Source organism: Zingiber officinale, chromosome 1B (genome assembly GCF_018446385.1).
Source record: "Zingiber officinale cultivar Zhangliang chromosome 1B, Zo_v1.1, whole genome shotgun sequence".
NCBI classification, from domain to species: Eukaryota; Viridiplantae; Streptophyta; class Magnoliopsida; order Zingiberales; family Zingiberaceae; genus Zingiber; species Zingiber officinale.
In genome coordinates this window covers 143,083,853-143,096,822 of record NC_055986.1, presented here as the reverse complement: position 1 = coordinate 143,096,822, position 12,970 = coordinate 143,083,853, and the positions used below count along the sequence as shown (strand labels likewise).

General features: G+C 42.8%; 1 protein-coding gene across 1 annotated transcript; it reads left to right on the top strand.

The window, feature by feature from the left end:
- Positions 1–859: 859 nt before the first annotated feature.
- On the top strand, positions 860–2,306 carry LOC122043008 (probable CCR4-associated factor 1 homolog 11). Its single transcript, XM_042603436.1, has 2 exons — positions 860–919; positions 1,533–2,306. Exons 1-2 carry the CDS (start codon positions 860–862, stop codon positions 2,304–2,306), a joined length of 834 nt encoding a protein of 277 aa, XP_042459370.1.
- Positions 2,307–12,970: the final 10,664 nt, after the last annotated feature.

The following is a 12,970-nucleotide window of genomic DNA, read 5'->3' as shown; positions in this document are numbered from 1 at the left end:
TGCAGTAACTGGCGAAGGGCTCAACCAAAGTGGAGCCGACAATCGCACAGCATGCAATCATGATGCATGACACTAAAAACATGGCATAGTCCATATAACTAGATACAAGTGTGTACCACTGGAAGAAGTATCAAATAGAAGGTACACCAATAAAATAGGGTATCAAATAAACCCTAGATCCAGAACATATCATAGCATGTGGTTGGTTCACTACCTAAAACATATGTGTTCAGGTAGATATCATGCAGTGCAGCATAAATAAACAAACAAACATGTAACTAATCATGTAGCGACCAACTGAAACAAACAGATAACACAATTATTGTTATATGTTAAACATATTATCATGCATATCAAAAGACATAAGTCAAAGTACCCGCCTCCGAAAATAGAAAGGTCCAATTTCGACTCCGAGATGTTCGTCTCGCGTCAAGGTCCTGTATATCAAACATAAGGTCTAGTTTAGCTAATTCTATCATACCACAATTTGCCAAACTAAATTCTAACCCAATTTAAGAAATTCTAAATTGGATCCAACTACAAAAGATGGTTGCTACTGGAATTAGAACAAGTGACCTCACTGCTAGGGCACGGGTTAAAGGCTTCTGCAGTAGGGAACTAGGACCAGGTGAGCAAGCAACGATCTAGGGTTCGGCTGACGGCAATAGGGCGAACGACGGCGGCACTGTGCAGAGAAACAGCGGCGGCAGTACACCCAACTAGAGCACTGTGGTCGGCTGAAAGAAAAATCATGCAGTTGAATTAGGGCACAGAAAGGAACCCCAAAACTTGAGTTGCTGCTGCCAACCGAAGACGTACCTAATCCTCTGAATTCCGGCAATCTAGGGCAGAGACAGAAATGGGGGTGCTGGTTCTTCCTGCCGGCGAGTTCTTGTGGCTAGCTGGTCGGCAAATGTCAGTGCTAGGGTTCGGGCACAGGAAGAAGAGGAACCGGGTGGCGGCATCGGCGCTAGGCTCGGGTGTCGGCACAGAAAATCGGCAGTGAACTCACACCAGGGCAGAGGAAGAAAGGGTGATGCACGGTGATCAGCTCTAGGGCACCGGGGGTTTGCGGCGCTGCTCCGTGTGTCGCCGGCGGCTAGGGCACAGGCCGGAGATGGTTCGGCTGAAGCTTTCGCGCGGGCACAGGCACAAAGAGGAGAAAGTGTCGGCTTCTCCCTTGGTCCGAGGGTTTATGCACGCGTGGGAGAGGAGAGGAGGGAAGGGAACCGCCGAGTGGCCGGCGGTTAGGGCTTAGGTTGCGACGGGGTGAGAAGAGGGGCGCGCGGGGTGGCTCGGCAAGGAAGAAACGACGACAAAAGAAATGAAAAGAAATAAAAAAAATAAAAGGATATATAAATATAATCTTTTCCTCGCTTAAATGGGTAGCCTAAACAGGTTTTTTTCCCGGCCCCGTTTTTATCCCCGTTAACTCGTCCATACGAGCTCCGAAAAATTCCCAGAAAATTTTCAAAAATTCCAGAAAATTCCTTTATTAATATTCGCCTATTTCCGATATTTTACACGTGAAGCATAACGTTGACAATCTCCATGTCATCCAGCTTGGTTTTACCCTTTTTGACGACCACGGCAACCAGCCTATGCCCGGCCCCGGTGTATCATGGCAAATTAACTTCTCCGATTATGACCCAGACGACGATCCTTCCTTGCCGACGCCCATTAGGAAAAGCGGCATCGATCTCCAAAGAAATCGACGCGAGGGGGTTTCTTCATCAGAACTCTGCGCCGCTCTGCTCCGGGAGAAATTATTCTGCCAGGGCGGTAAGTTTGTCACGTTCCATGGCATGTACGATGTTGCGTACCTGTTGAAGATTTTAACCGGCGGAAAGCCGCTGCCGGACACACTGCGAGAATTTATGACGGAGGCGTGGAGCATTTTCGGCGGACGACTCTTCGATATCAAGTACATGGCTCGGTTCTGCCCTGGACTCCTTGGCGGCGAGCTTGGGTTAGAGAAACTTGCAAATCTGTTGAAGGTGGAGGCCGACGGTGTCGCTCACCAAGCAGGATTCGATAGTCTGGTAACTGGATTAATTTTCCATGAGCTGCATAAAAGGTGGGAGATCGACGACGAGCAGGTCTCTATGATTCTTTATGGCTTGGAGAGTGCTTGCCAGGAGATTAAGGCTCCATCTTCTTTCAATCCTCTCCTGCGCTCACCGGCTTCAACTGGTAGTGGTGTTATGGTACCACTGCCGATGATGCGCTCACCTTGTCCTTTCCGGTCTCAGCGTGGTGGTGTCTGTGTTCATCCGCTGGCGACACCTTACATGATCAAATGGTAACCGGCTCCAATTGGTTACCCTCTTCATGATGTTGCTGTGTCCTCGATCATCTTTTAGTTATATCTTAGTTTGCAGTTTACTATTACTACTGAGAAACACTGACTAAAACTATTGGGATTGTTTTTGTTTGGGTTGTTGTTAGGATTCTGTTGTTTGTTTTGCTTTTAGAACTCTGTTGAAAAGTATGTAATCAGCATTTTTGTATAAAATTAAATTCTTATAATTTGTTTGTCGATCAAATTAAATGGTGTTGTTTAATTCCTAGCTAATTACTTGTTCGCGTTATATGTTTCAACATTGCCAATAATAAAAAGGCTTAAAAAAATATTTCCTTATTTAAAACTCAAAATCATTATATATCTGAATAACTTAAAACTCAATCAATTCGAAGCAACAAATTGTGCCTTTCATGATTTTTAGTTATCTTAGAGTGCGTTTAGTTTTTTCCTAGGAATAGGAATCGGAATGAGAATCATTGTTGATCCGGTGATAAGAATGGGGGACCCTCGTTGACGGAAGGTCAACGACACGTAGAGGTCAATGGTCAAGAGGGTCAACCCCAAGGTCGTGTCGAGCGAACTGGCAAGCCGACCGAGCATCCGGCAGACCGAACTGTTAGGACCAAAAGTAGCTAGAGGGGGGGGTGAATAGCTCGTCGCGTTCGCTCGGTGCTCGGCGGTGCTTGTTTCTTCAAGGATGTGTAGCGGAAATACAAAGAAACAATCACACAACGCTAACACGGTTTGTTTACTTGGTATCCACCTCACAAGAGGTGACTAGTCCAAGGATCCACACCACGCACGCACCCTCCACTATTAAAACACTCCTTTTCGGTAACTACCGAGGGCGGAGAAGCCCTACAAGACTCTCAGTACAAGAAGAAAGGAAAGGGAAACAAAATACAAGCGCAAAGCTTACAATGAGTACAGAAAACCCTAGCTTCTCTTCTTGCCTTTGATCTGCCTCTTGACTTGGAAAGCTTCCAAGATCCTTCAAGAACTGGCGATCTGATCTTTGAGAGCGCTGTGGAGGAGTTGGCGAGAGATCTGGAGTGAATCTGCGAAGAGTTGCCGAAGACAACGTTCGCCTGCGGCTATAAACCCGACGCAACGGTCGGATCCCGATCGATTCGAATGTTCCCAATCGATCGGGGAGGCTTTGGATCGATCCACGGATCGATCCAGAGCGCCTCTGTGCTCTGGGAAAAACACCTGGATCGATCCACGGATCGATCCAGCGCTTATCGCGCGAAGCAGCATCATCCCGATCGATTCACTGATCGATTGAGACATCTGGATCGATCCACGGATCGATCCAGAGGCTCTCTGTTCGCTAGAAAAGGCCTGGATCGATCCACTGATCGATCCAGATCCTGGATCGATCCACTGATCGATCCAACACTTGGTTTTTGCCCAAAACCAAGTTCCAAGCCTCTCAAACCAACATCCGGTCAACCTTGACCTGTTGGTACATCATGCCTAGTATCTGGTCACTCCTTTGACTTACTAGGACTTCCCACCAAGTGTCTGGTCAATCCCTTTGACCCACTTGGATTTTTCTACTCATGCCAAGTATCTGGTCACTCCCTTGACCTACTTGAACTTTTCTATTCATGCCAAGTATCTGGTCACTCCCTTGACCTACTTGGACTTCCATCAGATGTCTGGTCAATCCCTTTGACCTATCTGTATTTCCTCGTGTCAAGTATCCAGTCAATCCTTTGACCTACTTGGACTTCCCAACACCAGATGTCCGATCATCCTTGATCCATCTGGATTTTCCCTTGCCTAGCTTCACTCACCAGGACTTTCACCTAGCTTCACTCACTAGGGTTTTTCATCTGCCTAGCTTCACTCACTAGGGCTTTCACCTGGCTTCACTCACCAGGACTTTCACCTAGCTTCACTCACTAGGGTTTTCCATCTGCCTAGCTTCACTCACTAGGGCTTTCCTTCTGCCTGGCTTCACTCACCAGGACTTCCATTCTACCTAACATCCCAGTTAGGACTTCCCAGTCAAGTATCCGGTCAACCTTGACCTACTTGACTCATCTTCAATCAATTTCTTATTGTCAAACATCTAAACTCAAACCAAGACTCAGCTTGGTCAACTAGGTCAACCTTGACCTGAGGGATGTTGCACCAACACGAACATCCAGCCAGGAGTCTCCTAGGCCGGACGAAAGACAGCCCGACCAGGGGTCGAGTTTCCGATGCTCAATGTGAAAAAGTCTCTGGGCCGAGCGGACAGGCCGCTCAGCCAAGCCACAGGACAATAAGGCACACTCCCATCCGAGCACATGAGCAGGGCTTCCCCGCCCGGTCCGAGGTATGCGCATTCCTAGAGGCCATGAGCGCCGAGCGACCGGTCCACTTGGCCCAGGAACAGGCAAGAGGTGCAAAGGGACAAAAGGGACAGCTGGTAACATCGTCCTCGAGACACCTGTCGCCGACAAACAGCATGGTCAGCGGCCGGAGTGGACAGAGTATTGTACGGTGGAAGTTTCCACCGTCACGTCAGGGATATGCTCGGACGATTGCGGAATGACGTAAGACATGCTTTTCTGACACAACCCTACTGAGGTATGTTTGGGGAAGCGTGCACGCATCGAGAAGGGTCCCCGCGCCTCCCCGGGGTCCTATATAAGGACCCTCGGACTTCGACGGAGGTATGCGATTCTCATCACTGTAGCCACAATAGCGTTATTTTGTTCCTCTTCTTCTTCACTGTCTGACTTGAGCGTCGGAGGGTCGTCGCCGGGAAACCCCTCCCGGCTCGGCTTCTTTGCAGGTTCACAGGAGGTCTACACCATCATCAGAGGATAGCGAAGAGCGCCACGTCCCCAGCGTCCATCGACTCAGCGCTTGGGCAGGATCAAATTGGCGCCGTCTGTGGGAACGTTTCTGAATCCGAGCAGAGACGATGGAAAAAGCTGGACGCCAACTCATGGTAACACTCTCTCCCGAAGAACTAGACGCGCTCATCCAAGCGCGGGCGGCCAAGATAGTCGAGCAACAGCAGAAGACTCAAGCCGATCGGATAGCGCAACAGGCAACGTCGGCGTCAGGCAGTCGGGTGACACCAGATGACCAGCCGGAGCAGCTCTCAATATGGGGCCAGAACAAAGGTCCGACCGACACTCAGGTGGAAGCCCCGCCCGCCCCGATACCTTTCCATAGGGCTTTGTTCCAAACGCCCTCGGAGGTCGGGCAAGCCAACCTCGACCGGGGCTCTTCGTCCGATGAGGCGCCCCTCCGCGACGCAAGGAAGGGCAAGACACCACGAACAGACTCGTCCCCTGAGCGGATCAATAGGCAGTTCTCCGAGACCATCCTGGGCGACCCACTACCAAGGCATTACGCGCCCCCGACGATCGGAGAATAGAACGGGACCACTGACCCGGACGACCATCTAGGTAAGTTCGACAACACAGCCACTTTGCATCAATATACAGATGGTGTGAAGAGCCGGGTGTTCCTCACCACCCTTTCTCGATCGGCGCAACGATGGTTCCAGAGGCTACCGAACGGATCCATCATGAGCTTCAAAGAGTTCCACACGGCCTTCCTCCATCACTTCGCGAGCAGCAGGCGCTACCAGAAGACCAGCATCAGTCTGTTCGCCATCAAACAAGGCTCGAATGAGTCGTTCCGAGCCTACATCCAGCGTTTCAACCAGGTGGCCATGGATATCCCGACGGTCACTTCAGAAACTATGATGAACGCGTTCACACAGGGGCTTGTGGACGGTGATTTCTTCCGTTCGCTCATCAGAAAACTGCCTCGCAGCTACGACCACATGTTGAACAAGGCCAACGAGTACATCAACGTGGAGGAAGCTCAGATGGCGAGGAAAAAGGAAGTACCATCCGAGCCACCAGCTCACGCCGAGCGGAAGCCGCCTTCCAATTATCAACCACCGAGAGGACCCCGCGCAGAGGTAGCCCGTCCTCATCAGAGGCCTCACGCCGTCCAACAAGTAGCGGCCGATCGGCCTAAACCGAAAGGGAAGTTATAGACTCCCATATTTTGTTCGCTCCATCAGTCAGCAACTCACAACACCCGCGACTGTCGGAGCCTCCCCCAATCACTCATCCTACACCAAGGAGCTATCGCCGTCGATCACCTTCGCCGAATCGACGACATCAACACCAAAGTCCTGCCCGGCGTACAGAAAGGAGATCTCCCGAGCGGCAACATAACCAGCAGCACAAGGCCATTCCTCGGGCATCGCATGAACGACCCCGACCATCCGCTCAGGAGGAGGAGAATAGAGGCAATGCGTCGAGGGGTGAAATCAACATCATCGCCAGAGGGCACTACAAGAAAATTAGGATTCTACAACACTTAAACGACAACGCTTTTTATAAAAAACGTTGTCTATTTTTTTTAACAACGCTTTTAGTGAAAAGCATTGTCTATTTCATTATTTTCTTATTAATAGACATCGCTTTTCTAAAAACCGTTGTCTATTAGTGATTTTTACGGGTCAAAGACAACGCTTCGTAAAAAGCATTGTCTATTAAACTGATTTTTAGTGTCTACGACAACATTTTATAAAAAGTGTTGTCTATGTTTAAAATCTCATCTAAATCTTGATTAATACAAACTGTTGGATCTAAATCTTGATTAATACAAACCATTGGATCTAGGTAAAGAGTAGAAAACCCGAACCCTTCTCCCAACTTCTATCTTCCGATCGTTTTTGATCCCGAACCCTTCTCCCAACTCCTCATCTCACGCGGCCTTCTCCATCCAACTCCTCTCCGGCAAACCCCTCTCCGCGAACCACTCCTCCGAACTCCTCTCCGTCAAGACCACACTTTCGTCAAGGCAAATGGAAACGGAGAGGCAGGACGGCTAAGCTGAGAGGCTGCCGCTTTATTCCGAGAATGACGAACAGGATGAGGCCGCAGCTTTCGCGGGTTGAGGGAGGGTTTGTGCGGCAGGCCGGGACGATACGGGAAGGAGAGAAACAATCGGCAAATCGAGTTCGTCTCGTCTCTCTGTATTTTCCTATCGTTTTTTCTTGTTTGAGTGCTCTCTTTCTTGGTTTATTTATTGGATTCAGTAGTTTCCGGCGCTGGATTTTTTGCTTTCTTGGTTTCTTAGATCCTTTTCCTTGCCCTAGTATTAGTTTGGTTTTCAAAATTTGGAATGGTGATTTCGTTCCGATTCCACTCTCATTATGTTTGGAGCCTCTTTTTATGTTACACAAAGGTAGAAATTGCTGGGTTTTTTTTTTTTTGGTTTCAAGAAACAGGTGAAGTGCCACGATTTAATGACAAGTTTTTGCTAGGAACAGGATTCACGGCCTATAAAACAATTATCAGCTGCTGATTATAATGATTAGGGCCAAACATTCAATTTCAGTTGCATCTACGGCTGTAAAATTTTCTATTGTTTCTAGTAATGTAGTAATACATTTAATCATGAACAAATAGAAAACTGAATTGATATTTTATAGAGTTTTATTCATGAACTGTATTCCTTTTTTCTTGCACGTTAACTATATTTTATATTCGTCTTTACATTACGTCTCCTGTCCAAAGAACACAAAGCAATATCTTTACCTTAGATATACATTTATAGATCATAACATACTTTACTGTTGCACTAGTTTGTAAAAAAGGGGGGAAAATGCAAACTGATATTTGTCTTCTGGTTTGATTGTGGAGAGCTCACTTAAATCGGTTGAAAATGTCATTGAAGGCAGAAAATAGATATCAGATTTAAGCATGATAGACAAATATGAAATCATTTCTGCAAGTTATTTCATAATTACGTGTATTAGAAAAAAATTCTGATATTTTTAAATATGAGTTTGCTTGACCTGCCCTGATCCTTGTTGCCTGGAATAAACTCGTTAACTTTTGTTGTGGCCTCTTATTTTTTTAATCATTTGTGCATTGTTGTTGAACAATTCAATGATAGATTTCTCTCTTCTATTAATTCATCTGAAAAATTAAATTTAGATTTTGTTAATTTTTTGTCATTTTAATTTATCCAAGTTAAATTGAGTTGATTTTGATATTTTAAAATTAAAATTTTGATATTTTATCTTCGTGAACCAAGATGAGGTATTTGTTAGATTTTATTTCAAATTAAATTGTCACTTGTTTTATTAATCATCCTATCTAACTGTCATGATTTGAAATTATTAGAAGCCTCGAAGGAAGAAGCTTGAACAACCAAAAAAGAAACATACTTTGTCAACAAGTGCCCCAAGAGCATTACATATGTTATATTGTTATAGTAAGTGTGCTTTAGATGATGGCAGATATATATCAGTGAGTTTTGATTATGACGTGTTTGATGATGATTATGAGCTTGTTCTACACCTTGAGGACATCATTCCTTTGTATCATTTGGAGCCCCTTTCAAGCAATTGTGTAGTTGGCTACATATGGTAAGTGTTTAGATTTAGCAATTTAAATATAATTTTAACAGGCTTACTGTAATCTATGATAATCATCCATTTTGTGAATAACTTTCATTTTTCAATCTACCTCTTCGTTTTATTATGTTTGCAATGGCAGGCATCTTTATAAAAAAACTGCTGAAAGATAACAAGAAAGAGAAATTCATATTTGTGAATCCACATAAAATCCCATATATGGCAACCAGTGCACATGACAAAAAAGGTAAGCTTGAAAGGCTAAACCAAAGGGCAAGTCATTTGGCAGGCAGGCTAAGTGGTGCATCTGTAGATCAACTTGTATTGGTGCCATGTAATATCGGGTAAGTAAGAATTAAAACATCACTTTCAATTGTTGTCTTTTGATAATTTATTGAATTATATGCACTAATTATGTGTTTGTTGCATAGTTTCCATTGGATTCTCACTGTTATTGACCCTTACAATGAAGTTATTTATTTGTTGGATTCTCTAAGGCACCACATTCATGATGAGGATTGGAAATATATAGTGGAAATGTGAGTTCATATTTCTTTTTTATTAAGCATTTATAATAAAAAATACTGAGATGTGCTCCATGAGATGTGCTCCCTTGTTTGTTATTCTCAATTTAATCTGTGATAAAGAGTCTTCTTGGTCATTAACTGAATTATATAAACTGAATGCATTTTAGAATGGAGAAATACTGAGATGTGCTCCCTGAGCTTCTAATTTTGACAATTGTTTGCTTAATTTTTTATATAAGTTGTAGCCATATGATAGTCCACTTGCTCAATTCTTCTGTTATTTCAATAACCTGGAGAGTTTAGATGAATCATATTGTCACGTCAACAATAATAATATGGTATACATGAAGGGATATAATGCATATGTTCTTAGCTACGATATATATGTCTACTCTCTATCGTGGCAGTATTAAAAATGTAAACATTTTATTCTGTTAAATTATGGAGAATCTTTTAAGTGGACTGATTGATGGTTTGATTGTTACAAATGAAATCATTTGTGCACACAATTTGGGAAATAAAAAGTCTACTCTATATATGTTTGTTTGCATAAGTACCAAAAATATGAATTTCGGGCTATATTGAGTTTCTACCCTTCATTTTGGCTTTTCTAATGACTCCATACAAATAAATTAGAAAGGAATGTAAACAACACAAACCTCAACTGATGTCTCATAAGAAGTTCTTATAGAACTTCATTGGTTGTAGGCGTAGAAGCTTACTATAGATTTGTATTATTGAACTTCAGGATATTTGCTTGTATTACAAAATATATACTTCATGTAAATATGAAATAAAAAACACAGATGCAACATAAGACAAAAAGTGAGAAATGGATGTTATACTGAGTACTACAAACCACAGCTTCCAACCTCGGAGATGCCATCGAGGTCGTCAATGAGATGGTGAGCTCGTGGATCTGCCTATCTTTTCGATCTGTGGAGTTTGTGTTAGCCCCAAAGCCCACCATATTATTTTTAAAAAGATAATTTTTTTGACGTCGTTAATTTTTACGGATTATTTTAACCCCTGTATTGGGGGCGTTAAGGAAGATAGATTGGAGGCTCTCCCATGAAGCGCCCACGGAAGATTGTGGTGAAGAAGAGCGGAATACTGCATACAGGGAATCGGTGGGTTGCAAAATTTTTCTAGGATTCACTTCGAACCTTGTATCATCTGGAATTAGGGAGACCATCCGATTTATTGTGCAGCACCACATGGTAATTCCCCCCTATTTTTATGAAAAAAAAGACCATCTTGTTGAAAATAACAGTTAATTTTTTTTGAACTATCCGGTTATATTATGAGTTATGATTCAGAATCCACAAACGACTAGTTCTTTTGTTTCTTGCAAACTTCGGAATAATGGAAAGATGCAAGCAACCCAGTGTTTGCTATAATTATTCTCCTGTTCTGTAGTTTTGCTTTCATTGTCCATAGAGAAATAGTAACAAGATGTGTTTATTACAACTATTTGAACTTGGCGTCATGGATCTTATTCAACCATTACTCACAAGGTTATACCATTCGTCGTATTTGAATATCGTAATTCATTTTTTACTATGTTAACTGGAGTTTCTTTTATCTCGTGCTATCCCTCACCCCTTCAACTATGATATTTCAACTTGTCTAATGACAAAATGTGTTTGTTATCTATTAGCACTGCTATTCTACTGAACATAGTTTCTCTTATTATATCATTTATTAGTTTATTCTGAATAGTAGCATTTTTGTTTTATCTTTTTAACAATCTACATGTTTATTTTAGCACTCTTTCTATGTACTTTACGTGTCTATTGTTTCCTAATGTTGCTTTGCATATTTTCTTCGATGGTTCTATGGGCATTTAGACTAACAGAAACATTAGGAAGAGAGGGATTTTCATTAGAATCAGAACCTCTTAGAGGGGATTCTTTTGATGGAATAGAATTTTCATGAAACCATATTATACTTGAATAATTAAATGGGAAACACTAACTGCACAAAATAGCTATAGAAAATCTTCATTAAGATATTGCGTGTGTTTGGTAGGTAGAAAGTCATGATGATTGTTTTGTTTCTTTTGAGAGCCATCAGTAATGCTCATGTATGGACTTGAAACATATTATTGCTACTTTTGTAGGTGGATACAGGACAGTCGAGATCAGTACACTAAGGAGCGTCTGGATTCAGTAATTGATCAGTACACTAAGCGTCTGGATTCAGTAACTACTGTACTGTTTTGAGTAAAGAGATTGTTAGCTACTTCTTCAGTATTCAGTATTCAGTAGTTACTTCTTAGAAGTAAACAGATTGTTGGCTAAACAGATTGTAGTTGTTCAAAATAGATTTTTTGTGCTCTTTTGTTTTATATGTGAATATCACTATATACTTTGAAACAGAATTAGTGTTAATTTTGATATTTACTAGCTTCTCATGTAATTAAATACTAATATTACTACAACGTCAGATTTCTATTATTTTGATGAGTTTGAAATCATTAACTGAGTTGATTATATGTAAAATTTGAATCTAGACATGGTAAAAGAAAAATAATAGTTTCGTAAATATAAAAATAATGATTTTTAAATAATTTTTTATATTTTTTTTCTTTAAAACGACAACGCTTTTAAAGCGTTGCAAAAAGTGTTGTCTTTGTAAAAAAACAACAACGCTTTTAAAGCCTTGTAATAGTGTTGTCTTTGCAAAATATGACTACGCTTTTAAAGCGTTGCAAAAACGTTGTCTTTTCTACCAAAAACAACGCTTTAAAAGCGTTGCAAAACGTTGCCTTTGCATAAAACGACAACGCTTTTAAAGCGTTGCAAAAGCGTTGTCTTTTGTACAAACGACAACGCTTTAAAAGCGTTGTAGTTGAACATACTTTTAACAACAGTGCCTTTAACAACGCTTTTTCAGGCACAAAGACAACGTTTTAAAAGCGTTGTCTATTAGCTTTTTTCTTGTAGTGGGGCCAACCGGAGGCGACTCCAACAGGGCAAGGAAGGCGCATGCAAGGCAGCTTACGATCCATACGGTGGGCTGCAGTCAGGAGCGGGCGAACGGGCCCGAGATCAGCTTTGGGCCTAGGGACCTCGAGGGAGTCGAAGTCCCGCATGATGACGCTCTCATCATCCGAGCGGTAATAGCTAACTACACTATTCACCGCATCTTTATTGATACAGGCAACTCGGTCAACATAATCTTCCGGAAGGCATTCGACCAATTGCAAATCGACCGAGCCGAGTTGCTGCCGATGACAACCCCCCTCTACGGGTTTACCGGTAATGAAGTTTTGCCGGTCGGACAGGTCCGGCTGGCTATCTCGCTGGGAGAGGAGCCGCTCAGAAGAACGCGGACTGCTAACTTCATTGTAGTCGACGCTCCCTCCACGTACAATGTGATCTTGGGGCGACCGGCTCTCAACGTGTTCCGAGCGGTCGTCTCCTCCTTTTGTCAAAAGGTAAAATTGTTAGGATGTATACTAAAAGTCTAGCTTTTGGTATAAACATTTATCTAGAAATAAGAATCACATTGGTCAAATGTCTACATTTATGATAAATGTAGTTGTTCAATTAATTTATATTGTAGATAACATGGTGTGTGGTGTCACACACAGAGGATCATGTTATCAGTACCTTATAAATTATAAATAGTAGCTCACGATCAAGATGGAAAGGAACAAACCATTGGAAGATCGTAGTGTAATTAGGTATTAGTTTGTCTTAACTATATAATTACACTAGTACACGTAGAGTGTAT